At 49.3% G+C, this 27,288-nt stretch overlaps 8 protein-coding genes across 8 annotated transcripts; 5 read left to right on the top strand and 3 right to left on the bottom strand.

Moving 5' to 3' along the window:
- Positions 1-636: 636 nt before the first annotated feature.
- PENARI_c054G11122 (uncharacterized protein) lies at positions 637-3,950 on the top strand (the record flags this gene model as incomplete). The annotated part of the gene is made up of 3 exons (XM_022637468.1): positions 637-2,388; positions 2,436-2,711; positions 2,763-3,950. 3 exons carry the CDS (start codon positions 637-639, stop codon positions 3,948-3,950), a joined length of 3,216 nt encoding a protein of 1,071 aa, XP_022482674.1.
- Positions 3,951-5,209: 1,259 nt separating this feature from the next.
- On the top strand, positions 5,210-6,476 carry PENARI_c054G07977 (uncharacterized protein; the record flags this gene model as incomplete). Its single annotated transcript, XM_022637463.1, has 3 exons — positions 5,210-6,042; positions 6,096-6,132; positions 6,222-6,476. The coding sequence occupies 3 exons, from the start codon at positions 5,210-5,212 to the stop codon at positions 6,474-6,476; spliced, it is 1,125 nt and encodes a 374-aa protein (XP_022482690.1).
- A 1,429-nt stretch (positions 6,477-7,905) lies between these two features.
- PENARI_c054G02511 (uncharacterized protein) lies at positions 7,906-8,250 on the bottom strand (the record flags this gene model as incomplete). The annotated part of the gene is made up of 3 exons (XM_022637456.1): positions 7,906-7,998; positions 8,054-8,093; positions 8,144-8,250. The coding sequence occupies 3 exons, from the start codon at positions 8,248-8,250 to the stop codon at positions 7,906-7,908; spliced, it is 240 nt and encodes a 79-aa protein (XP_022482691.1).
- Positions 8,251-13,074: 4,824 nt separating this feature from the next.
- Positions 13,075-13,362, top strand: PENARI_c054G02517 (uncharacterized protein; the record flags this gene model as incomplete). Its single annotated transcript, XM_022637457.1, has 3 exons — positions 13,075-13,104; positions 13,156-13,214; positions 13,272-13,362. 3 exons carry the CDS (start codon positions 13,075-13,077, stop codon positions 13,360-13,362), a joined length of 180 nt encoding a protein of 59 aa, XP_022482692.1.
- An 89-nt stretch (positions 13,363-13,451) lies between these two features.
- PENARI_c054G06488 (class I SAM-dependent methyltransferase) lies at positions 13,452-14,694 on the top strand (the record flags this gene model as incomplete). Its single annotated transcript, XM_022637461.1, has 7 exons — positions 13,452-13,501; positions 13,573-13,648; positions 13,705-13,745; positions 13,795-13,820; positions 13,873-14,059; positions 14,130-14,558; positions 14,613-14,694. The coding sequence occupies 7 exons, from the start codon at positions 13,452-13,454 to the stop codon at positions 14,692-14,694; spliced, it is 891 nt and encodes a 296-aa protein (XP_022482676.1).
- Positions 14,695-14,885: 191 nt separating this feature from the next.
- Positions 14,886-16,957, bottom strand: PENARI_c054G11290 (Ty1/Copia family ribonuclease HI; the record flags this gene model as incomplete). The annotated part of the gene is made up of 5 exons (XM_022637469.1): positions 14,886-15,148; positions 15,171-15,757; positions 15,931-16,349; positions 16,388-16,738; positions 16,802-16,957. The coding sequence occupies 5 exons, from the start codon at positions 16,955-16,957 to the stop codon at positions 14,886-14,888; spliced, it is 1,776 nt and encodes a 591-aa protein (XP_022482688.1).
- A 314-nt stretch (positions 16,958-17,271) lies between these two features.
- PENARI_c054G00725 (uncharacterized protein) lies at positions 17,272-20,793 on the top strand (the record flags this gene model as incomplete). Its single annotated transcript, XM_022637453.1, has 5 exons — positions 17,272-17,453; positions 19,459-20,069; positions 20,134-20,225; positions 20,298-20,645; positions 20,743-20,793. The coding sequence occupies 5 exons, from the start codon at positions 17,272-17,274 to the stop codon at positions 20,791-20,793; spliced, it is 1,284 nt and encodes a 427-aa protein (XP_022482679.1).
- Positions 20,794-21,796: 1,003 nt separating this feature from the next.
- PENARI_c054G05866 (uncharacterized protein) lies at positions 21,797-22,300 on the bottom strand (the record flags this gene model as incomplete). Its single annotated transcript, XM_022637460.1, has 1 exon — positions 21,797-22,300. The coding sequence occupies one exon, from the start codon at positions 22,298-22,300 to the stop codon at positions 21,797-21,799; it is 504 nt and encodes a 167-aa protein (XP_022482682.1).
- Positions 22,301-27,288: the final 4,988 nt, after the last annotated feature.

The raw sequence follows: 27,288 nt of genomic DNA, 5'->3' as shown, positions 1-27,288 counted from the left end.
CCAGAAACTTTGGGAGTTGTCTGGTTGTTCCCGAAATTTCAGTCAAGTCATCGAGCGCTGGATGACGAATAATGAGCTATGACAGCATTGTCACGGCCCCTGCTATGGCAGGTGGTGCAGTTCTCTCCCCGCATTTGCCGCCTTTCCCAGTGAAGCCACAGGCCTGAGAAACAGCCTCATACGACGTTCACGTACATGTCTGGCTTGAACTACAGTAACTTCAGTCTGCATCTCGTGTCATCAACCACGACGGACCTGCTGTAACCCCAACGGCAAGCCAGGATAAGCTTTGACTATTTCCCCACAACCCATGGAACCCAGACGTGCTCAGTCTGAGCAATCAGCGCCACGTGGTTCCTGGATAGATCGAGAATATGCTTTTCTGCTTTTGGCGCGGAGGATAAACTTCTCCCGCCATCCGTGCATCTCCATTTGTGTCACTCATTTAAGACTCTACTATTACCCTTTAGATCTTCACTACGCTGATATTTGTTTAACATTATTCTTGACGGTCGCTTCTCGGGGCCTACACGACACTCACACTCGTTGGATACTAAACGCGCTGCCTGCAAGATGCAGTTCAAAGTAAGCAATAGACTTCCCTGTTCCCCTTGTGTCCTCCGTAACTAAGTAGTAATGTATCCAAAGCCTTTTGCATGGGCCACGTTGCCACTGCTATTGAATCTCAGCGCGCTCGTGGATGGGGCTTCCTCGCAAAGCCGCATCAACAAGAGCGTTCAGAGGTACACTGGCCAAAGCCAGCAGGCCAAGCCCAGCAGCAATGCATATCAAACGGACTTTGACGGTGTTACATGGGATGAAGACAACTGGCTCCTTACCACAACCAACCTGGAGCAGGGTCGCTTCCAGTCACGTGGCTCTATGGCCAACGGGTACCTTGGTATCAACGTCGCCAGCGTTGGCCCTTTCTTTGAAATGGATCAGGCAGACGACGGCGGTGATGTGATCAGCGGCTGGCCTCTGTACTCTAGACGCCAGACATTTGCGACTATCGCTGGCTTTTTTGATTCTCAGGCTCATACCGACTCCGACAACTTCGATTGGCTGGCACAGTATGGCAGCGACAGCGTTATCAGCGGTATACCCCACTGGGGTGGGCTAGTCTTGGACCTCGGTGACGGTAACTACTTGGACGCCACAGCCGATAAAAGCACCATCTCAAAATTCCAGTCGACTTACGACTTCAAGGCTGGTATCCTGCAGTGGACCTACCAGTGGACGCCGCAAGGGAACAAGAGCTCCTTCCAAATCACTTACCGCCTGTTCACCAACAAGCTGTACATCAACCAGGCTGTGGTGGACATGGAGGTGGTCTCCTCCGCTAATGCCGAGGGAATGATCGTCAATGTCCTTGAAGGTACCGCCGCTGTGCGCACTGACTTTGTTGAGTCCGGCGAGGACAGCGGTGCCATCTACACGGCTGTGCGGCCCAATGGAATTGCCAACGTCACTGCCTACATCTATGCCGGTATGGACGGCAGCTCGGGCGTGGACATGTCGTCCGCCAAGCTTGCCTTTAACAAACCGTATGTCAGCACCAACGCCTCGTCTATCGCCCAGTCTGTGGATGTGAAGTTCCAGGCAGGCAAGCCAGTGCGCGTCACCAAGTACGTCGGCGGAGCATCTACCGACGCTTTTGCAGATCCCAAGTCCGTCGCTCAGCAGGAGGCCGCTGCCGCAATGAAGAATGGCTATGCCAAGTCTCTCCGTTCGCACGTCACGGAGTGGGCCACCGTCATGCCCGATAACTCGGTAGAGAGCTATGCATTCCCTCAAAATGGCACTCTGCCCGCGGACATGCACATCATTGATTCTGCTGTGATCGCCGTGACCAACACCTACTACCTGCTACAGAACACTGCAAGCAAGAACGCCATCAAGGAAGCTAGAAACGCCCCCGTGAATCTGGACAGTATCTCTGTGGGTGGCTTGACTTCGGACTCCTATGCTGGACAGATCTTCTGGGATGCTGATGTCTGGATGCAACCTGGGCTGACTGCCTCTCACCCCGAGGCCGCCCAGCGCATCACGAACTACCGTGTGGCAAAGTATGGGCAAGCACAGGAAAACATCAAGACTAAATACGCCGGCTCCCAGAACCAAACCGACTTTTCTCCTGCGGCAGCTGTCTACCCCTGGACCAGCGGACGATTTGGCAACTGCACGGCCACCGGTCCCTGCTGGGACTACGAGTACCACATCAACGGTGATATTGGCATGGCCTTGGTCAACCAGTGGGTTACCAGCGGTGACAATGACACCTTCAAGGGAAGCCTTTTCCCCATCTATAACTCTGTTGCCACTCTGTATGCCGACCTGCTGCAGCGTAATGGGTCGTACTGGACTCTGACCAATATGACCGACCCCGTAAGTTTTGCATTCGGTTTTGGTCAGCAGAATCTGACACTATATAGGACGAGTATGCGAACAATGTCGATGCGGGAGGTTTCACTATGCCCCTCGTCGCTGAGACTTTGTCGTATGCCAATGCCTTCCGTCAGCAGTTTGGGATAGAGACGAATTCGACCTGGGACGAGATGGCCGCCAATGTCTTGGTTCTCCGTGAGAACGGCGTGACCCTCGAATTCACTACTATGAATGGAAGTGCTGTGGTCAAGCAAGCGGACGTTATTTTGGACACTTACCCTCTAGACTACGCCACTCAGGACCCGTTGAACGACCTAGACTACGTGAGTTGTTCAAAGATCAACGCATGACTACAAGCCTAACAAGTGTAATAGTACGCCAACAAGCAGTCTCCTGATGGACCGGCTATGACCTGGGCTATCTTCTCGATCGTGGCCAACGAGATGTCGCCCTCTGGATGCTCGGCTTACACCTACGGTCAATACTCGTACAAACCATATATCCGAGCTCCTTTCTTCCAGATGTCGGAGCAGTTGATCGACGATGCTGCCATCAACGGAGGCACCCACCCGGCGTTCCCGTTCCTGACTGGTCACGGTGGTGCTAACCAGGTTGCCCTGTTCGGCTACCTGGGACTGCGTCTGCTCCCCGACGACTACTTGCACGTTTACCCCAACCTGCCGCCCCAGATCCCGTACTTGAAATACCGAACTTTCTACTGGCATGGATGGCCCATTGATGCCTGGTCCAACTACACCCACACTATCATCAGCCGGGCCACCGATGCCCAGGTTCTTGATACCGCGGACCAGCGCTTTGCCAACCAGACGATCCCCGTGCGCTCCGGCACTAAGACAAACTTTACCATGTACAGTCTCCCGGCATCGGGCTCTCTCGTCATCCCCAACCTCCAGACCGGCTCACGCGATACCATCACTGGTAACCTCGTCCAGTGCCAGCCTGTTCAGTCTGTGAACACCTTCCAACCGGGCCAGTTCCCTATTTCCGTGGTGGATGGAGCCTCCTCGACCAAGTGGCAGCCCGCCTGGGCGGCAAACATGAGCGCTGTGACTGTCTCGTTCGGCTCGGAAGCTGGCTCCATGGTCTCGGGCTTCTACTTCGACTGGGCCCAAGCACCCCCCGTCAACGCGACGATCATCTTCCACAACCAGACTCTCGGTGACCCTACCATGGCCTACTACAGCCAAAGCTCGAACTATCAGATTGTGGCGTCACTTCACAACATCGCTCTTTCTGACCCCTACAACCCGCAGACCACCAACCTGGACGTCATTGCCATCCCTTCAGGCAACACCACCAACGTGACGCTTGCCGACCCCGTCCCGGCTACTAAGTACGCTTCTCTCTTGATTGTCGGCAATCAAGCTCAAGAGCCTGTTGGCGCGACTGTTGCCGAATGGGCGATCATAGGGCAGGGTCAGATCTCGACCCCGTCCGGTTCTCGGATGGCCAAGCGGAAGTTTGACATGCACGCTGCTGCTGCTCTGTCGGACTCGAGTTCTTTCATACAGCGCCGTCGACAGATTCCCTCCTTGAACTAGGATGACATCCTTGGGGATTGAAAATCTGTGAGTGTACAACTTGATTGGTGTGTGCATTTACAATACCGTATGTTTTTCAGAACAGCTCTTGATTTACTACTGTTGGTTTTTGTTAATAGAAATTGCACAATGCACTTAAGCACCCAATCCATCAATCAGCGAATCACTAAACCTCGAATGCGAGTTTGTCAATACTCAAATCAAACATCGCATCTACAGAAGACTTCGCTGCTAAATCTCAATCAACTCTTTTAGTCCTTTCGAGCAATTGAGGACCTTCTCCATCCCCCATGTCACGTTTATCGCATAAGGCCTCCGATGCATACCCGTTGGTTCACTTTCATGGCTGCAGATTACTCCATATGAATCAATTCTTTGAACCGGTTTATTTGTCGAACAAGATATTCCGTTGATCCGTAGACCTTTCCTATATGTCGCATGCGTAATAACCCTTGCTCTATGCGAATTGGCCCCGTAGCAGCAATTCTCTCCGGTGATTTTCACTTAACTTCTTTGCCGAATCTCTGCCCGAACCCAAGATATGTTGCAAAAGCCCCGACATAAACATTCACGTACCGGGAAAGCAAGTTCACGAGTCAGGGCTAGAGTTTGAGGGTAGGTACAAGAGATCGCTTTAACCAGCTGGTTATTTGATAAATGGAACATCTTAGCACGGCTGTTCGATTCACTCTTTTTTCGGCTCCACTACGCCAGTCTCGAGGAGAATTACTAGCCATCATGCTGTCCTTTTATAGATAATAGCCGTATGCTCTTAGTGTAGGTTATTGGTGGAGGTCATCCGATCCACATTTGTGAAGGCAGGCTGTCGCGGGTGTTTTCCGAAAACGGAGAATGGGCTGTTCTAGACACACGATCGAACGCCAAGCACAAGAAATCGCAATATTGGCAGTCTACTCGACACTAGTTTTCTCCAGCCCTCCAAAATCGGGTGGAACTGTCACCAGATCCTCATCCGCAGAGCCATCAGGGTCATCGCTGAAATCCGCAGGAAATTGGGGTTCGGTGAACAGCGCGCCATGTCTTGAAAATGAGTAGGAGACCTGTTGCCATTGTTGTGTCAGCATCGTTATCGATAGCCTGACCAGCCCCTTGACGTCACCTAATCTGGCTAGGATGGAGTAAGTCCGTGCAAGGTCTGATTATCCCGGTGCGCATCCAGTCGAATCTCAGAGATTCTGCAAAGTGTCAGCCCAATGTCTTAGGAACATCGCGGATAGAGCAATCTGCCCTCTCTGTCCATGTCGACCGATAGCGCCTCTACTCTCACAACGTCACTTATCCACGGAAATTCCGCCAAGCAACAGGTACAAGCGCACATCTTCTCCGCCTTTGCGGCCATCGCCTGGTACAATGCCATCGAGCTCGTTATCCTGTGCTTCGTCTCCTTTAAGCGATGGCATGGCTGTTATTTCTGGAGTTTGCTGGTCGCGTCGGCCTCCATCATCCCCCACTGTCTGGGCTATGTCCTTCTTTTCTTTCCAACGGGGGTCTCTGCCTATATCTGTGTTACCCTCATCATGTTCAGCTGGTGTGGTATGGTGACGGGCCAGTCAATGGTTCTCTGGTCACGTCTGTATCTGGTGCTGCAGAACACCAAGGTGTTGCGTCGAGTCCTATGGATGATCGTGGTTGACGCCGTGCTGTTCCACATACCAGCGATCGTGCTTCTGTATGGTGCCGTGTCCACCCCCTACGGCAACTTCGCCCAAGGTTACAACATCTTCGAACGCATCGAGTTGGTGGGGTTCTGCATCCAGGAGCTGATCATCTGGGGCATCTACGTGTGGGAGACTGTCAAGCTGCTGCGGTTGCGGCCCCAAGGGCGGCGTCATGGCATCTTGCAACAGCTGCTTATGATCAACATTCTCATCCTCATTCTGAGCGTGATCGTCGTGGTCACCGAGTACGTTGGTTATTATGCCGTCGAGGTCTTGTTCAAGCCCGTCGCCTACAGCATCAAACTTAAATTAGAATACGCCATCCTGGGGGAACTGGTTGCCATCGCTCGCGGATCTTACCGCTTTGAAGATGTGCCGTCGAGTGCTCGTGAGATCAACTCTTTTCCATCCTCGTAAGGTCACCTCTGGACGTCAACTATCGTCGTCACCTCCACTGAGAGTACAGTTCGCCATGGTTCTGGGGCAAGTGCCAGAGTGGTCCTGTCACTGCCTATGACTGGTTACTAGATGAAAATTACCAACCGTAACCCCAGAGAGGCGTTCCTTGTTCAGATGAAACGACACCTTACAGGAGATCTCGAACCAGACGGCAAACGAATCCGCCATGGGATCGAACCTAATAGGTTGGCAAGAGATCCCCTTGAAAGCTATGGGTGTATTGTCTGTGACAGTGGATATTTCGGACGGCCTCCTGGTCCCGGCACAATTGGTATTTGGAGCTGTTCAAGGCATCGAAGTCGGCGACCCCACTATCTTGAAAGGCATCGTGATCAGTGTCACTAACGTTATCCTGGTTGTGCTATTTTCGTCTAGCCGCTTGGGATAATCAAGATTCGTTATGTATTTTCGCCGCTGTGATAACCTGACTCGGCTTCGATGCGGCATTTGGGATCTACAATCGCGTTTAAAACGGTGCAACCGTTTTCGAAGCGTCCTATTCTGTACTTGGCGTTGTATTCTTGATGTGCCATGGTGAAAAAGGATGGCATTTACCAACGTTGAGGCTCTTTTTGCGGATCTTGGAGGCTTCAGCGGTAGAGCTATTCAGTTAACTGGCTATACTACACATTTCCATGGCTTATACTAGCATATATCAGGCAAGCACTTATATCAAGTGAACACCCTGGTGCTTATTCGAACCCTTTCTTCAATTCTGCGCCCCCTGGCACGATCTATCCCACCCTAGTCATCGCTGTCTTGGCCGCCATCGTCTGTTCGCAGGCCATCAGAACAGCAAACTTTCATTTACATACTGTGGGAACGTCTTTCAAAAGATACCCGCAGATAATTTCTTGGTTTTTTCGAAAAGGATAGTATGGACGCCATCTGGACTAGTATATACCTTGCAGACCTTCGATTAAGTTTTCACCGCAATGATACCATCACTGTTCACGCCCTGAACATCGGAAAAAGTCATAGTCAACCACAGTTTATTTCAGCAAGAGCTTCAGCCGAATAAAACGCTGGCTAGTCTGTATTGTAGCACTTGCACTTGGAGATTTACAGAAGCTGCTCTCTTCTCCACACCCGATCTCCCCTCGGACCATCTTCTACAAGGCACTCGCCGGAAAGCACGACAGCTTGATCCAGCTTGTAAGGCAATCCGCGAACGAAAATTGGACTGATACATGTCAGTAGTAGTGACCAGTTGTGAGTTAAGCGTGCTGCCTCCTCGCTGAGAGTGGAGTTGAATCAACGGAGGTTGAAACATGCGCTATACAGTTTTGAAGCGGGCAGGCCAACACGACCCACTTTTAGCTGTGGTTTGCATTCTGTTTCACAAGAGCTACCACCGGTTCTCTTAGAAACCATTCGCCTCGAAGACTTGCGTTGATTGCGGCGAAATACATTAGCATATATTGAGAAGGGAGTAGCGCGATGAAAAGGTTACCATGGATGCCCCAACGTTCTGCAACTTGATCGTTCACCACGTTTCAGCCCGTGGCTTTAAATATTTTAGTTCAATTGTTTCCTCGGTGGTTTCTCTCCAAGTCCCTCCTGCCCTTCTGAGGTCCTTGAGGGTGATAGGTCCAGTAATTCAAAGCTCGGACCATCACTTTGGATTTCCGTGCCGGCGTCAAAATTGCTGCAAGGTCAGGCTCTGACAGTCGTGAGTAGACCGCGGCACATCCCCACAAGTGCGACGGCCACTTTGCCATCCGCTCCACAAATTTGCGGATTGAGGATATCTGCGGATAATCCACGAATGTTTGCAAGCTATCCGCACTAGCATAAATTTCGTTGGTCATGGACCATCACATGAAGCATAAGTAGCTGACTAGCTGGGTGGTGGTCAGGGAGACCGTGAAGAAGTCGAAGGCATCCCAGGTCCAACCGATAAATGCAACCTACAATGAAGTCAGCATAGCTCCGTGCCATCCAAAGAACTTGCGACTACCATACAGAAAAGAACAGCCATTGCTGACGGTTGAGAAGTGTGTGCCTTAAAGGGGTTCGGCGCCGGGTTCATGGGCGGCATCAGAGTTGGTATACGCGTGAAAGTAGCGCCCGATGCTCATTCGCTCTTGGGCATCCGGCGACGCTGCGATTTGCGGCGTCGCCGACTTAGGTTGGACCTCATTTGGAGTGATGTCGGTCATGACTAAGCACTTGAATCCGGGTTTAGAGCCGGAGAGAGTGTGCCACAGCGGAAAAAGTGCGAGGGAACTGGCGGGAGGCACAGGATAACAGAAGAAAGAGAGGAGGGTCATCATACCTCTAAATACCCGCTACGTCGGAAACCTCTTCTACTATCGCAACCCCTAGCCTACAGCTGCGGTACACGAGCCCGCAACCCCGCGGTTGATACAGGATATCACCACCGGCTACTCGCCCGAGTCGGCTTCCTTTGGGAATGGCCACGAAGGATGGCTGCACTGGGAAATTAGTGGGGACGACATCTGTCCGGGAAATATCGACACCTCAGCATCGTCGGCACTGGTTGACCCCTGCTCCACCCGAAGCACCTCCCAAGAGTTTTGCCTGCCGCAGCAAATTATAGGCGCGGCTTGGTATGAGGCCCGGCCGATATTCACACCGCCCGAGTCAATTTTCTGCCGCCGGTTTGGATTGGCTGCCGTCGCCGTCAGCCCAGAAGCTACTTCTGTCATTTGCAGTAAGCAATCTCGTCGTTCCCAGGAATTGCAGTTACAGTCTAGCCCACTCTAGCCCACTCTAGCCCACTCTCTATCCCATCCCAAGGCTCGAGATCCTCAATCTCGCACCAAATCTATACAGGTCTACCGCATTGATAATGTTAAGTGTGAAACTTCCACCCCTAGTTTATGACTGATACATTTTGCAACCGCCTTCTTAGTTTAGACTAGCTTATTACCTCCCTATTTCAATCTTTCCTACTTAAATTACCCTTCCTACTTAAATTACCCTTCCTACTTAAATTACCCTTCCTACTTAAATTACCCTTCCTACTTAAATTACCCTTCCTACTTAAATTACCCTTCCTACTTAAATTACCCTTCCTACTTAAATTACCCTTCCTACTTAAATTACCCTTCCTACTTAAATTACCCTTCCTACTTAAATTACTCTACCTATACTACCTACCTACCTACCAACCATGGCGACCCGCTACCATACCTTCGATTGGACCACTCAGGTCCCACAGACACCTATTGAGTAATTGCGAACCCAGCTATACAATCAGCGCCTCTTCAATCTACCGCACAAACGACATCAGTTGGAATGCGAATACTCGCATGTGATGAAACGTAATAAAAGGCAGCCCAGGGTATGCTTCGGCCACGAAGCTCTAAAGGTGTCGTCAACCCCGCGAAATAACCTTTCTTCCAAACCGCCAAACTCACGACAAGAACCGACATCAAGACTTTCCTGCCTTGGCTGCCGCTGTCGTGGATGCCATGCCGTTGGCAGCAAAGCTTCTCCAGCCGTGTCCAGTCGGCCACCTTACCCTCGAAATTCCCCGTAGTGGGTTAAACTGCCGGTTTCATTCGATAGATGGATTTTGGGCACCACTATCTTGCGCCCGCCAATCATTAATTAGGAACCATCAGATGGACTTGTGTAACCCCTGACTTTCAGAAAAAAAAACAATGGCAGAGTGAAGTGGTGACTGAGACAATTATCTACCTACATCCATATTGATCAACTTTCATCTTGGATATATATACCCTTCTATATTTGCCAATGTGGCTTTTGCCTTAGTTACAAAAGGTGGTCAGGAGTACTTCTGGTCAACAGCGCCAAGCCTGTGGGAAAGATTTTGGGCTTGAGAAGAAGTGAAGTGAAGGATCAAAAATTTACGGAGAGGAAGAGGGAAAGGTAATCGGATAATACCTTAGGAGCCAAAACAAGATAAGGGTCAAAAGTTTTGAAATTTATGCTGTTTTGACCCAGCTTAACTAGGGAAGAACACTTGTATGTACTGTATGGTTTACGCTTAGGTCTTGGCAGTAGGGCCGAGAAAGAGAGTCTCAGTGTGTATACGTGCCTTTCTGCCCACCCAAACCGGGGGAAGAGCTTTGGGGGCGGCAGGCATGGATACTGGTCAAGGCGATTTCGAGAACCCCCGTACGAAAACCACTATACTTTGAAGCCTAGTTTTATTGCCAGCCGGCTGGGTGGTGAAGTGGTATTATCACGTTGGGCGAATACGATCTCTTCGCAAAGAGTCACCCAAAGGTCCTGGGATCGAAACCCAGTCCGGGCGGTTGGCTTTTTTTTCCATAATTTTTCTTTCATGGTTATTTATTTATCTTTCCATAGACCACGTCGACTATTACCATACATATTATACATAGTTCGTTCGGGTTTTTATCCAGACGACATATGTTGGGTTCTTCTAGCTCGACGACAGTGACCTAGTAGTGTAAATCTAATCTAGGTAATAAGGCATATTATGATGCATCGCCCTAAAGGTCAAACGCTAAGTCTGGTGAACGTCATTATTATAGCTAACGAGAGAACTGGGCCTCATTTGCCCGGACTTACCGTAACAACCGACCAAGGGTGAGTGATTTTAAGTTGAGGCCTTACGCGGTTAGGAGCCGTTAAGGGTGTTGTTCGCCCGCAAGCAATCGACAACTCGCTAGGACGGTTGCTTGCCGATGATATGATATCGCTCTTGACGTTCTCTAGGCCAAAAAGACACCCCCAAAGTCGATGACAAGCACCCGCTGCACAGGAGGAGGGAGATAGGTCTCCCAGCAGATCATCAATTCCTTAGCGCTAGGTGGCCTTCCTCGTACGATTTGCAGAGACCCACCATAGATTTCCATGAGCCTTCTTTTCGTACGCATCTTGTAATCTTACGTCACATAGTAAGGTAACATACACGGCGCATCTTACTGCGCCCTTAATTTAAGGAGAGCTGCTCAATAATTGATCTGCGCTAAAGCCTTAGCGGTGGGGCCAGGAAAGAGTTTCTCAGTGTATGTTGGTCAAGACGATTTCGAGAATGACTGTACTTGACTCTTCAATCTGTGCATTGCGCAGCTCTGATGTATGTTTTAAGTTCTCAATCTCCTGCTTATCAGAATCCTAACCAAGTCGCTTTTTAGGGATCGGGACGGCAAGTGTCGGTATCTTCGCAGCAGCAGAAAGTCACGGACGCCATCGAAGAAGTGGGTAATAAAAAAAGCCGAAAATGCGAACAGAATGAGGCGAGCGATATATCATTCTCAGAAGATCCTCAATTTGTTGAAGGACACTGGTGAGCCAGGTCGTGTGGCAGAATTTGGCGACATGCATGTGAGGTTCGGCGGAGGAAACCGTGGCATCCAAGCCGTGAATCATGGAAAGGTGGGACCCTGGACTTTTCCTCTCTAGATGACCTATGTGATTGGAATCCACGCAGTGAGATTTCATTTTCTATATTGTTTCTTTCTATGAGTATCTATCTGTCATATATGCGGTTTAAGCTAGAAATAACGCACAAGCCCGAGGAAATTTTTCGCTTTGCACGAGATTTCAGCATTTGGTGGATATTAAGGCCAATTTAACAATGACGGTGTATAAGTCTAGTTGCGATAACCGGATTGGGTTTAGCCGGATAGGCTGATATCCGTTGGGCACGGCACCGTTGTAGGTAGTCAGCTTCTGTTGCTAGGGCTCTGAAAGGAATAAAGTGAAGTAATTCAAAGGAAGACTAATTGCTTTTCCTTTTTTCTTTTCCCTTTTTCTTTTTCTTTTTCTTTTTCTTTTTTCTTTTTTTTTTTTTTTTAAGAGGGAATGCATGAAGCTATATATGCAGCGACAAGATCAAGTTGATTCCAAATCAGCTTGAGTCTTTGTATAGGCACCTCGGGGATTATTTCCGATGATGCGCTTTGTTCCTGATCTGCATCAGCCTCATGTCATAACATAAAGGAATGCGAATATAGGGCATATTCATATTCGCACTCCGCAATATTAATAAATGGATTTTTTATTCACGCGAATAAGTGCATTAGTCATATTCGCATTCATATTATCCATATTATTCATAGCGTAATTCAGAGGCCAGTGGGCCGCATACGCGAGTGGGCCGCCACCCATCCCAAATTATATATTTTGAAGCTTTTCAACAACCACAATCTTTTAAACTCTAATTATCTGTTTCTGGACAAACATTGGCCCGGTGCCCTGGGGCCTACATTCACTGCATGCATATATACGTCGCGTACCAGGTGCTAGTGCCGTTCTTGTTGACCGCCTTGTTGGTGTAAAGTGACTGGACATAAGTAATTGCTCCCCCTTGGCCCCACTTTATACACCGCCCAATATAGCCAATACCGCCTTGCTAAATGGATCAACGAGTCTAACAAAGAAGGGGTTAGTATTAGCTACTGTTCAGCTGGCATTGGATGATTGAGATATAAAGCATTTGGAGCATCTCCCAGAGACGATGCCGTATTGCCAGGGCTGGTATACACCTTACCAGTTTAATTACATAAGGTTTATGCCAGCAGAATGTTATGTAATAAGGAGGTGTGGGGCAGGGGAGCAATTACTTATGTCCAGTCACTGTATCCTTAACAAATCTGCATTTATGAGATCAAAGCGTAGATCCTGCCCTTCTTGTAACTGCAATCCCGGGACTCCCCACAGCGTGTTCGGCAAGGCTGTAGGGTGCGCTGATGTAATCACATGTATCGAACAATGGCAGATCGCGACGAGCGGTGGGTCGGGCCTATGGACCAATGTCAACACTTGGACCAATCACTAGTAGCCGTGGTCGCCCCCTCATACTTTCTTCTTTTGCTGTGGCCAACCTAGACCTGACTCGCTTATACTCTGGCTGCGACTGGAGTTGCTATTTAAACTGTTCGAGCGGACACTGAGGGAAACCGGACCGCCCTAACACCCCCCAACACCCCACCTTTCCCCCCTTCCCCTTTTCCTCAACCGTTTCCTGAAATTCTTCCTCCGTCGACCTTTCCCGCAGACTTTGGAGAAGTGTCGCGACCATGGCTGACGTTATGGAAGAAATCGCGGTGGTAAGTGGTGCTTTCATGTTCTGATGTAGTCCTTCTCACCTTCTTGCCTAGGACCCTGATTTCTACTCTATGGCCACTGGCTATGGCACGGATCCGCAGGACTTTCAGTCGTAAGTGCGACTGCGAATAATACCTATCGTCGCATTCTCACTTCAGTATGCCTTCAGGGAGACCACCTCTATTGCGTCCACAATCGCGAGGGGACGGTTAGAAAACGGCCGAAGGCCAGTCCACTTCCAGTCTAAGATCGCTTTCTGAGCCTAACCCGAAATGTAGATATCAGGCCACCAAAGAAAATGACTACTGGTTGGTTGCGATGCCCCGATTTGGTTTTATATAGAGTAACCATGTCTAGGGGTCCTTCTGACGAGCAGCAGTTCGAGGCGTTTGAGATTGGGTAAACCGCATCCCATCCCCATACCTTCCATGTCTCACTAGCTAGAATGTCTGTGATGTTAACAAAATCAGCCACATGGTGTTTCTCGTGCTAGACTATAATCAGCCGAATCCTCTTTTCCGCGCCCCTATCGGCGATTCGCCTAAGGTGAATTTATACCGAGGCGATTAATGCTTGAACGTCCCGCTGATAACACAATATAGAATATTCTGGACATTGGAACTGGTCAAGGAAGTTGGGCTATGTAATTGAACGAGTAATCCGTTTCAAAAGAACCTCTAACAGGTCCTTAGTGATGTTGCCGATCTCTATCCGTCTGGTATTGTATTTCTTGATTCGACTCCTTCTATTCTTGCACTGACACTGGTTAGCTATCGTCCGTGGCGTGGATATCTTCCCCCCGCCCGTGACATGGATGCCTCCGAACTGCGTCTTCGAAGTGGATGATGTGCTTCGCGAGTGGACATGGACAGAGTCGTTTGACTTTATCCATATGCGCCTAATGTATGGCGCCTTCCCCCTTGAGGGATGGGACCAGCTATATAAACAAGCTTACGAGTGAGTTTCAATCCTTATTACTCGATATTCTGAGTCATCAAGCCCTCATGTCTTTTTACTTCCGCTATAGCGCCCTCGAACCCGGTGGCTGGATCGAGCAGATGGAATTTGACGTGCGAGTCTCCAGCGATGACGATACCTTGAAGAAAGAACACCTGCTATGGGGGTGGGGCGCCATGTTTATTAGATGTGCCGAGCGAGCCGGACGATCACTTAGAACCCATGAAACGATGCGCAGCGCAATTGAGAGAGCCGGGTTCGTGGATCTGCAAGAGGAAAAGTACAAAATCCCGTTAGGTCCTTGGCCTAAGGATAAGTTACTGAAGGAGGTTGGACACCTCCAGTATGCCCACTGGAACGCCGCTCTAGAAGGTTGGGCGATGTGGCTTCTCACCCACTTTGGGGAGCCAGAGCCGTGGTCGAACGAGGAGGTGCAATTGTTCCTGGCTAAAGTGCGCATGGAGTTGAAGGACCCGTACATTCACGCCTATAACCCTGCGTAGGTTTTCTTTCGAGTCGCGCCGCTGAATTGTTTGATGCTAATAACGTTTAGGAACCGCGTCTGGGCAAGAAAGCCTACCAAGGAGGAATTGAAAGCGAAGGAGGCAAATTTCAAAGTCGAGACATCGCCGTAAAGCTGCTTTAAACCTTCTTAGCAGGTGGAGATAGACCTTTTGGCGTTCTCGGATCCCAGAGGCCCAGAGGCCAATGTTTCCATCGTTGTCGGACACCTGGTTACCACACTGGCAAATGGTCGATGAATGTGGAAGAGAAACATGATCCCAGATGCGCGGAAAGCAAACCGCCACCCACGCTGAGTAGCTGCTCACGATGCTAGTACTGCTTCTGCTCTCAACCGCGCGGAGACATATTTCTTTGTTTCTCCGGTAGCGGAGCAATGGGGCTTTGTTCCCGCTGGGAAAACATCTGCCAAGTTGTCCTTCGTATTGACACGCTGTGTATTGATAAGTCCTTCCTCCACCTTCTCACGAATGAAGTGATGCTTGACGTCGATATCTTTGGACTTGCTGTGAAATTCCAGACTTCTGGTAAGCTTCAAGGCAGAACTACTGCCCATGTAGAGAGGAACTACATCGATCGATATGAATACCGGGGATGCGGAGGTCACTGATAAAATTGCGTATCCATACAGCCTCCTTCGCAGCCTCGGTGCAGGCAATGTACTCTGCATCCATGGTTGACGTGGCTACTATCTTTTGTCTCTGAGATGACCAGCATATGGGCCCTCCAGTGAGCGTGAACACCCAACCAGTCGTTGATTTGCGCGAGTCTTCACACCCGGCAAAGTCGCTATCCACAAAACCGGTAAGCTGAAGACCATGTTTATCTAAATAGACAATTCCCTTCCTCGAGTCGCTGTTCAGGTATGCAAAGAAGCGATCCACGGCATCCATGTGAACCCGGTTTGGATTGGATGTGTATCGAGCTACATAACCCGTAGCAAGGGGAATGTCCGGCCTTGTCTGATTGCTGCTAAAATTGAGTGATCCGACCTTAGACAGATATTCTTTGCGGAATTTGGCATCCACGATGTAGTCGCCTTGCTTCGCGAGCTTGACGTTTTTGTTAAGAGGCGTCTTGACCGGAGCAGCATCTTTGAAGCCATATTTCTTAACAACTTGGTCGATATATTGCTTTTTATGGACGTGAATTTCTCCAGCTGCTTTATGTGCATCCCTAAATCCCAGGAGCACTTGCCTTCGTCGGAAATCGGAAATTCTTTTGAGAACTGAGCCATGAAACCAAGGATTGCCTGGAGGCCTCTACCCATCACGTTTATGTCGTCCACATGAACTTCAAGGATGAGCCCGGTCCTGTCATTGATGAAAACACATGGATTGTAGGCAGACATTCGCCAATCCCAGCTGACAAGAGTATCCCGGAGTTTCTGGTACCACGCTCGAGGTGACTGTTTTAAACCATAAACGGCCTTCAGGAGCAGTAAACAGCATCCACGAGGTAATTGCACATCCCTCGGCGCTTTCATGTAGACTGGCTTGTCCAAGTCGCTGTTCAGGAACGCCGTTTTGACATCTCCCTGGTGGATGTGCCAGTGGCAAATCGCCGCCAACGCGAGCAAGATGCGGGTTGAAGTGGACTTCACCACGGACGCAAATGTCTCCTCATAGTCAATGCCTTCTTCCTGTTGAAAACCCCTTGCCACTAGACAAGCTTTGCGTCTGGTGACTTCCACATCCGGTCCATACTTGTCGGTAGTGACCCAGCGTGAGGTAACCGGTTTGATTTCTTCTCGAAGTGGAACGACTTTCTACGTGCCCTTCCTTTGTGAGAATTCAATTCTTCCACCTTGGCCTCATGGTACTTCCCGCCGGTGGTATCAACCCTCTTCAATCGGGGCGCTGGTAGCCTGTCTTCACTGTACGCCGATAGACCGAATTCGAAACCCTTGTGGCTATCCTTGGCCGCCCCGCGTCGACTGTGATTTTCGTTGTCATGTAAGTCGGAGTCGATGATCCCTCTCAATAACCCCGACTTGTTGGAGACTTTGGGCTTTCTCCGACCAGTATAGATCTGGTAATTCTTCCGAAGATTCGGCTCAGTCAGGCCCTTCGCCTCGAATGGTCGAATCGCCCATGACTCATATGTTCCACCAGATCGCCGATAGTTGCAATTGGTGACGTGAGTGTTACTTTGTCCCTTGACGCATGAGTAACAAGGTTGTTCCCCGTCACAGTTCAATTTCATTCTTTGACAGCGTACGCATTCTTCATCAGACGGGTCTCCTTCCTCAAGTGGACCCACTGAGGAGAAACCAGTTGGAAGTGGAGACTCAAAAACGCCAATAGACGAATCAGATGTATTAAGTTCGAATGATTGTGAACCAGCAAAGTATTCTATATGTGAGCTGGCCTCCATAGTCGGACAGTCAGAGCAGGTACCTTAGCATTTGGGCAGTTCATGGAAACGTAGACATGAGCTGGATCGCTGCCGAAACCCCTATATATGCCGAGACCGCACCATTCGAGGTATTTTTCGAGAACTGAATGAAAACGCTGAATAAAAGTCAGCAAAATTCCACTAGAGAATGAATCGCACTTACAGTGTCGTCCAGGACAGTTTGTTTGCAAAAGGCAAGACCATCAGCAGTTCAAAAGCATCCACAGTCTTCGGGCAGTTTACAAGGATGGCTGTCGCATTTCCGTTTTTTGTGTCGTGAGTCACAGATAAGGATGTCTTCTTGCACGCAATCCGCAAGTGAGTCGGGACACCAATACAATCATTATTCCGAGTTGCCTCACCACGACGACATCAACCACTACGACATCAACCACTACGACATCAACCACTACGACATCAACCACTACGACATCAACCACTACGACATCAATCACTACGACCACAGTGCCAATCAGTATTCTGCCCATAGGACCAAGAGATCCCATAGGGCCCATTGAGGTGCCCATTTTAGGCGGCGGCAACGATAATGATTGGCACTGTTGTCGTAGTGGTTGTTGTCGTAGTGGTTGATGTCGTAGTGGTTGTTGTCGTAGTGGTTGTTGTCGTAGTGGTTGATACCGTAGTGATGAGACAGCTCGGAATAGTGATTGTACTGGTACCCCGACTCACTTGCCCATTACGTGCAAGAAGACGTCCTTGAATTACCGCGATGTGGTCGCGGAGATAGACGTGAGTGCCATGATGGTCCCAACGAAAGTGCTTCCTGTTCCATGGTTGCAGGCAAAGCTTCCTCCTTGCCAGAAGTCATTGCAAGATTGGGCACTAGTGATCATAATAACGCGGGAGGTGCTTTGAGTATTGAGGGTGGGTGCTATTTGAAAGATCGAAACCAAATTAGGGTTTCCTTGAGCGTCACATGCCGTAATCCCCAATGGACCTGTGGACTTATATGTACCATCAATAAGGGTCAGACCAACAAGGTCTCCAAAAACCCATTTCAATTTGCTCACTAAACAAAAGGTGCGGTCGGGGTGAACTGTTAAATGAGGAATGGTGGGGGGAAAGTCTCTGGAAAGGGTTGAATTCGCACCGAGCCGAGGTCTAAACGGTCGACCATGGGTCACGGTTATAAGGGCCAATTCAGAAGTGTCCGACTGCACATTTCAGATCCCCTTGACGGCTTTATCGCTGTTATCCCTACACAGAACACGCTAGCATTCCCCTGTACTGTAGCATGACCAAAACCCCATTCTAGTCTGCTCGCTAAATAAAGGTGTGGTCGATGAACAGGGTGAAAGCATACAATTAAGTTACCGAGGTCCACATTCTTCCCGAATAAAAAACTACAGCATCCCGAATCTAACAACACGTCACATAGTTTGCCGATCAACATTACTATCGGCCTGGGTGATCAGCCGCGGATCTCCGATTCATATCGAAATCATAGAAAACAATGGAGGGCCAGCTAATAAGCCTCCCACAACCGGAGAATGTCAATGGCAGGTCTTTGAACCAATAGAGAACAGCATCCCTTCCACCCCGCGTCTGAAATTGAAAGAGAATTTTGCAGGTTTAGATCAAGGTATATATATAACCCCTCTTGTTTTCTATTTACGTGGGTACCATTTATTATTAATTCGTCCCCCGGACCCAGTTCCCTATTAGGCCTTCACTTCCAGGAGAGGCTCGGACCATACCAAAAACCAGTATAACACAGGTCACAGGAACATAACACGACCCAGGAGTAACAAGCCAAGTGAAAATTCGGCACGTCTGCACCTTGGGAATGCTGGATTTTCTTTCACATGCACATACCATATCGGGACGTGGAAACCAGCTGCACTTGTACTGTCAGCTAGTTTAACTGGTTCAATAGAAAGGTGGGTCAATTCTTCGGTCGATCTCGGGATTGGTACCTAGTCAGATCGATCTGCCCCTTCCCTTGTATGATTACCGGTGGAGCCTCTCGGTCGTTAATTCCAAATACCAAACTGGCCGTGGCACCGTCCGCCATTACTATTACTCATCGCCTCGACCATCTGTGAACCCCGTTCGCAGTCGGGTTTCACTTTCCGGAGACCGAGGACCAAGGTTTTTCCCGGCCCATCCCGATCAGGTCCTGCGCCGCAGGAAATGAATCTGTACGATCGTAGCAGATGAACCATTGGGGACAATGGCCTAGGATAATTGGATGAACGTATATCTTATTTAGGTGAAACACAGGCTGATCCGATGAGCCGGGTGATCGGAATTTGTCATCGGACGCTAGCACGCCGATCCTAACTGCAGATCACACAATAACGTAGGAGTGTGGACCCTTCGACCTATCAGACTAGACTATCAGTTGAGGGCAGATTTCCCTACCAGTTTTCGATGTGCACTTTTCGATGTGACCTTTGCGTTGTCCCTCCCCAGCTCCCAGCGCCGACTCCAATGATTGCGTGACGCCCATTCATTAGGACGGCTTGGCTGCAAAGTAGTATCGTCAGCAATAAGAGCCGCCCGCCTCTGGCCACGGCCGGCAACCTGTCCACGTTCATGAGCTCCCTGCAACAGGACACCAGCCAGGTTGGCAACGACCCATGCGGCGTCATGCTGCCGGGCCAGGATAATCAGCCCCGGCAGATTTTCAAGCGCCCGACCGTGCCGCTGCCGACCGACTTAGATGCCCACCTGTCGAATGTTACGTTGACACACGGCTCGCCTGCCAGCACGGGTGGCACCATGATCGACGACCACACCGCGGTCGCCTCTGATGAACTGCTTTTCACCTGCGGAATGAACTCCCAGAAACCAAGCGTGCCACCTGTTGCCCCATGCCCACAGTACCCCCACTTCATAGCGTATTCAAGGGCGGATCCTATAATGCGTTTACCGCCGCAGCCCGCTGCGGCGGCAGGGATATCACCCGCAACAGAGCATACGCAGACTACAGACAAGCTCCCCGAACTCACTCGGTCCTTGTGTCATCCGCGCTCACAAGAGCGATGTACCCAAGAAATACAGTCGCGTGCGGGTTACCTCGCGCCACAGACGATCAGCATCCGGCCGAATACGCTGGCCGTCAAAAGTGAGCATCGGAGTATTGGATTGGACCCAATTACAACGGGATGACTGATCGGACATGTGTGCAGGACCGGAAGTATCAGGGAATTTCATTTGTTCTGACGCCAGCACACATGCCAACATCTATTCTAAAAGTGGCTTTGACATCCTCGGAATTCTGGTAAGTTGACGTGTCCTGGCGTTGTCACATTTCAGGGGCTTTCTTTTTTTCCCCCCCTAATGTCATGGATAGGCCCGAGCCATTTCTCGTCCAAACCCTAAGATTAACGTCGGTCCCGTCGATCTCTCGAGCGCGCTCGTTGTCTGTGACATCCTTTGCGACGACTATCCTATTGTTTATGTTTCGGAGGGCTTCGAGCGGCTGACAGGCTACACCAGTGAAGAAGTTGTCGGGCAGAACTGCCGGTTTCTTCAGGGACCAGATGACAAGATCGAAGCCGGCGCGAAGCGTCGTTTCGTTGACGAGCAAACGGTTCTTCGCATGCGTTCGAGTATTGCAGACCGCTGCGAGATCCAGACCAGCATCATCAATTACCGCAAGGACGGCCAGCCATTCATCAATCTCATTACCCTAATCCCCGTAAATTGGGAGTCGGATGAATATCGATTTTATCTTGGTTTTCTTGTGGATCCGAACAAGTCGGATGTTACCAAACGAGCTGACATCTCCAATTTAGCCAGAAGATACCTACAAGCATAGGTTCCAAACGCCTTATCCACCACAATGATGGTTCTGTTGTACAATATTTGGTCCTATGGCGGTCCTGGGAGCAGAATCACATATGGGTGGTATGGCTGAGGAGCTGATTTGTACTTAGTATGAAGCTGCGTGTATCTCCAATTGCCAATAAGCTGTCTATTATGGACGTGTGCGAAGATGATTATGAATACATTTATCATCAGGATTCTAGTCTCTGCCTTGGCGACCCGCGCTGTCCTTGAGTAAACTATAGGTGTCGAAACTATGGAGAAAGTAGCATCGTGGGCCGACCTCCACTGTTTCTTCCCACGGTTCTCTGGCTAGGATCATACTCCTCTATCGCACATCGAACGAGTGATAATGTTCGTCCGCCATGACCAATGAGCTTTTTGCAATAGACACATAAGCTGCAATGGCCTTTACAATGACTTATCTGCTGGAGCAAAGGATCATTTCTGGAATGTTAGCGAGGACGACGATGTCCTCAAGGTCAAGGCGAGAGTTTGGGCAATCTTGGACATGATTGCCTCTTGAAACTGCACGTGCGTTTCCGGAACTTACTTGCTAGTTGATACCATCTACTTCAGTAGGAGCCAAATCAGGACTCGATAGTGGTTCTTAGAATATATTGTCCTGCATGAAAATTGAAATCTTTTGGCAGCCGCATATCCTCGCATGACCGAAAGTAATTCTTTCACACGGCGCCAAGAAGGTCAATTTGCAAATATGGCTGGAGCGTAAACTTACAAAACTAGACTGCTTCAGTGAGATGCTCCCACAATCACCTTGAGATTGAATTTGCTAGGATTTATTACTTTCTTGCGGGTAAAGTTGAATGTGTTGACCGGACGGAAGTTATAGATGTCGGGCACTACCATACGCTGGGGGAAATCAGACGCGTGCAATCAACAAGAAGGAACTTGCTCAGATCGCACTTTGGCGACAGGGCCAACTATGGTTGGGACAAATAAGAATCACGAGACATATTGGTAAAGCGATGACCTTGCTTTTAGACGTTTTAGAAGAAACAGTCAGAGCATAGACAATGCGAATTGATCTTGATTTTTCGGAGATAGAAAGCGCATCTGCATCATCGACATTTTCGCTCGTCGTATATTACTCCTGCAAATACCAATATCCCGGACGACCTCTTCAAGCACCTTCTGTGTATGGCCGTCATACTCGATGATAACCTTGTGTCGCTTGTTCACTGGAGCGAAGGGCTCATTCCGGCCGATGGGCAGGTCTTCGTCCGCGCGTCGCTTGCGACCAGAGCATTGGATTGAGTCCATTGCATCCTTTGCCTTCGTGACACTTTTATCGAATTTGGTGGGATTTCGTCTCTGGTCGATCCGCACGGAGTGGTTCGTAGGACATCGCAGCCTGAGAGATTTCTGTCGGCGACAGGCTTCATAGTATTCGGTATATTTGGCAGATGTGTGAGCAGCGAGGTCTGTAATACGGCTGATCAACGCTGGTAGGTTGCCTTGAAGATAAGAGAAGGCTTCCACCGTATCCATCTGGGCCAAAGCCATAGCAACACGGCCCAGTCAAGGACTCAGTAGGTTCAAGGCCGTCTGTAAAGATTCAAGCTTGAGTACGAGAGACAAGGACAATGATTTAATTCTCTGCATTTTGACTCATGATTTCCACCCAGAAGAGCGAGGAAGTTGGAGGATGTGATCCATGCCCCCGCTTGCATGTAGATCAATGCTCAAGGCTGGGGGGTAAAGCCAGGGGGCTAAGGAGGATCAGGAAGGAAGGGATCGACATATTTATTTGGAATTGTGGGCACAACTGGATAACCCAATCAATTCCAATGTGTGCCTGCAAACAAAACAAACATAGCTGAAAATTTTTGGTATGTAACAAACGATTGGCCCTGGAAATGCCAAAAGCGATTCTAGGAGTCTGTCCCCTGGGAAATCCAACCTAGCTCTTGGAGCTATTTGCTATTTCTGTCAGGGATCGCGGTTGCTTGGGTTTTACCACTAGGCTAACAGGCCAAAAACGCACAATGTTTGGTCAGCGACCAAACACCCAAGCTACTATATATGCTTGAACTCTTGACACGCTGCTCCTTGGCGCCTGAGCTCGTGCGATTGACATGGACAGCTGGTAATGGAAACGCTCAATAATAACACGGATCAAGCAGCCTACAGACAGACTATCTTCAAAAAAAGCCCACAAGCTTCGCAATGCGGGCATCTTCTACGTTCCATGGTACCGAGGAGCCACTAATGCAATGACGCATTGCGGCGAACGCGCTAACGGTTAATCCTGTCGCGCGTGGCAGCTCTCACGCCAGGAAATCCCGCTCAGACCCCCTCCGGGCACCGCAGTAGCCCAACTTTTGGCGCCCGAGTCGCAAAAGCAATTCAAGGGCGCGTCTCTTGTGAGAAATGCACTACTCCTAGTGGTTCCTATATTTTTTGCTCTCGTAAGAGAGTCGAGGTCTCTTTTATTTTGTTGGTCTTAAAGGGTACTAGCTCTCGGCTGGAGGGTCGCGCCGAACCGAGCTGGCATCACAGATCGACTTGGACCCCCAAAATCGAACCACGCTATTTTGCGTTAGAACTCAGCAGTCCGTCAAATTGAATCCGAGTACTAAAGGGCTCTGTGCCGGAAAGCATTGTCACGTTGGCAAGATTCATTGCCCTCATCCGTTCTTTTTGAGTCGTTTCCCTGCCTCGTTAATAGAGTTCTGCTAGCCACGCCAACAACAACCAGGCGAGTATAATTTTGTGCGATTTTCTTCCAGCGCTGGGGTAAAGGAACCGTGTATATCGGATCACCTGAGAGAATTTTCTTTAACAAGTCCCTTTTTGTAGCAGAGGCTTTTTTCATGAAACTAAAATTACGGCGCTGGCCTCTATTTCCAAAACTTTCCCACAAAGATCAAGTTTGGCGCCTATCGGGTACTCAGTAATGGAGCGTGGTTTCCAATATCATCAGAAATAGCCTTGGTATCTAGAATAGATCTGCTCGCGGTTTCAAAGCAAGTGCTATGACTTTCAGCATCAAGCGCCGCCACTGCATGCATGAACACAGAAGATAACATCCAATAGCGACACACCATCGCACTTCATAATGAAACGATTTCAGCCTCACAGAATTAATGCCAAGCATTGTGGTTAATTCCAAAAGGTTCTTTGGGATCATCCAGCGATTTGACGCATTGAACCCCGAGTTAGCCCCATCAGGTTGCTGTCGCACAGTGAATTGTTATTTGTTGTTTTTCGGTGTGTATATGGGCCAGGGCATATAAAACAGCTGTCCAGTGTCGATTGCCGCTTACCTTTCAGTAAAGATACTCTTCATCGCAATGCCGACATTTACCCGATTTCCCGGTATTTCCGGTGTTGTCCGTGATGTGCGCGTTCTCCATGGAGATGAACACTATGTGATGGAAACCTATCAACTTCATGTGGATCACTGTCATGAATGCGTGTACCCTTTTCGACCATATGGGCTGTGCGAGCAAGGCATCTTGCTGGCTCACGATATTTTAAAATATTTATACAAATGGAAAGGAAGATTCTTCGCTGTTAACAACCGTGGTTATGACAATACCAATGAGGTCGAAGTTCCGCGAAGCGCTTTTGCAGTCCGCAATCTACTTGCAGCTGTAGAGAGCGGCATGCCCCTTCCCCATCCACATACAACAAGTCATGATACTCTGCGCCCACGGCCACGAAATCTGATAGAGATCATCGAACGAAGACCATGCAACTCCACACCAAGTCACCTCACCGATTATCACCTTTTTTGGTTAAAGAAACCCATATATCTTCATCGCAAATTGCAAAGGAAGGGTTCCGATCCGCTTTCGTTGGGCGTGAAGGCCAAGGCGAACTGTACATCCCGAAAACCGGCTATTCAAGTTGAAATAACAATCCTCCACTGATGGACATGCCAATGTCTACAAAACGTGGGTTGATACGCGATAAGCGCAACCGACTGTCGACCAGCCAATTAACCAATCAATACCAAGACCTCAACTCTCGGGATATCAAAATATGAATTGCCACTCAATATTCTCCCTTGATACTGAGTTCTTGTATAGCTATGTATGTAGGAAACAAACTTTTTTCTCCGATGAGCCACTGGCGTTGTCCATCAATACCGCGGGAGTAGATGCTAGATCGTGAACTGCTTCTAGGGCGTATTGCCTGAATCACGTGTTGTTTGTTGCTCTTCCGCGAGGCAAATCTTTTTAGAGCCAGATCGTGAGCTAGTTATCAATCAATACATTCAAAAAGACCTGATAAAAGACATATTCACCTTGATCGATTATGACGAAATTTTGTGAAGTGATATCCTCGTAAGTGGGTTTCTAGTTTGCTTATATTCACAGCAGGCATATGCCTTGAACTTTCTTCCCAAAGCAAATCTGAACTGAGCGCTGATTAGCGGTGGAAATTTCATTATATGATGTCTGAACTAGTCCAAGAGCCAAATAGCTGGACGGCTCCTGATGGTGTTTTTGCAGACATCAAATCTATCTTTGTAGTGAATATGCTCGAAGATTGGCATGCCACGTGTCATCGAGAGCGCAGCGAGCTTTGTAAACATATAATTGATGCTCAAAGAATATTTGACATACGAGACAGGGAGAATCAGGCGAGTTTGTGACAAGAGCTGCTTGCGCGCGATATGTTAGAAGGCAGTTTCAATGGGAAAAGGATACTCACAGTCAGCTTGACTAGCTTGTAGCTGCAGTGCCATCTAGAGTAATGTGAATTTTCACATATTGCTTGGCTAGGGTAGAAAGATGGGTGTTTAGGAATCAAATCTGCCTACCATCTGTTCAACAAGAGGCATCACAACAATCCTGATAGCCCTCCTGATGCAGCTTCGTGTATGTCCGATCATTCGTTTCCGCTCGCTCGAATACGTCGCATAGCTCAGCAACACAGAATCGGATCAAGTGGAATTGCACCTGACGGTGATTCTTTGGTCGTGAGCTTTCTTACAAGTTTGGCTGTGCCTCGGAATAAGACGGTCTCGTCCTCTCGATTCGTAGCTGAGATGACCATGTTAACTTGGTAGGCTAGAATTGACGGGGCTTTTGCCTCACCTTCTCCTTGCACGCGAACGTGGACTAACAGCCGGGCCGTCTGCGAAGGTACGGCTCGCCCGCCATGAAGCAAGACAGGAACATCAGCGCGCATCGGTGTCTTTGGTTTTCCAGGCTTGGAAAGACGCCAGATGCCATTGGAGGACAATGAGGATCACCCGTTGGACGCCAGAAACCCGCGCTGCAAGGAGGCTATCCCTTTGACGGTATTCGAATGTCGAACAACAGACAGTGGTATACGCTCATTGGAACCAAGTCTTGTATCAGGTAGACACATCAACGCATGATCTGGTGTACATAATCAACTGGGAGAGAAGGGCCGAGGTAGATGGTTTGAACCCTATGGTGACTCATCATCGATGCCACCAATAGTCTCGTGGACGGGACAGGCAGCATGCGATCGATCGGATGGGGTAGGAGAGCTCGAGCAGTCAAGACATTTGCTCGTTCCGCATTCGACTCAAGTGACAGGAAGCTGAGGGTGTGTCTTTTCATACAAACCGAGTCAGCAATGCTTGATCCAGTTGGACGAGTTGTTGTAACTTACCTGTTCATAAAGTTCCTAAATTGTCCCCTTCAGACGGGACGATCAATAAGCATCATGATTAAGCTAGCTTATGTACCGATTGGGTTTTACTTGCAATTCTCTTCGGGCACGCAGTCACCATTCGCACCATATTATGTTCAGGTTCGTCGCACTCTCCGGCCGACGCTTCAGAAAAGTCGCGCTGCGGTGCACCGTGCATTTCCCCGAGCCGGCAAAAAGCTCATGACGAACCCACCTGCGACAAGGGATTGTGCGTTCATAATGGATGAATGTTTCGCGATGCAGACGGCCAGAGGCTCAGACACTGCTCCGTTCATGGAGTGAAGGCGGTGAGGACGGAGACGCAATGGAGCACGCGTCGTAGTGCCTGCCACCTGGGTCTTATCTCCGATTCGGCGGAGATAGGTCACTCGCCACAATAGTTTTCACGGGTAGCGATGAGCTTGCTCCTACAATGGCATGAAGATGTCAGTCGTGTTCATGTCTTGGAGCACAGACTAGGCACAAAAAATTGGATGCGGCGCAGCAGAAGGGGCGATAACTCACTCACCTGAACGCGAAGAACGGACGTCCCAAGCTTCAGCGAACGAATCTGGTAATTTGAAGTCCGCATCCTGTTGTTGGCCCGCTGCCTTGATTCACAATATTCCACCTAAAAATACTGCATCGCGTGAAGCGACGGGGCCAGGAATAGTGTGTAAGCCATGGCTTTGCGCGGAGCACTGACAGGGTGCTGGATCCTTGGGGGCTCACTCTGATGCGCTGTCAACAGTCTCCTGCGCATCATTAGCTTGTAGATCGGAGAGATATTTCAGGACTCACATGTTCTAGTGGTCAAGACCAGAGACGAAGAGACGGAAACGAGCTTCGTGGTTTTTGCGCTGGTGTATATTGGT

This window comes from Penicillium arizonense (genome assembly GCF_001773325.1).
Source record: "Penicillium arizonense strain CBS 141311 chromosome Unknown PENARI_contig054, whole genome shotgun sequence".
Lineage (NCBI taxonomy): Eukaryota > Fungi > Ascomycota > Eurotiomycetes > Eurotiales > Aspergillaceae > Penicillium > Penicillium arizonense.
Note: the sequence above shows the minus strand (reverse complement) of the source record. Positions and strands in the feature narration are given on the sequence as shown.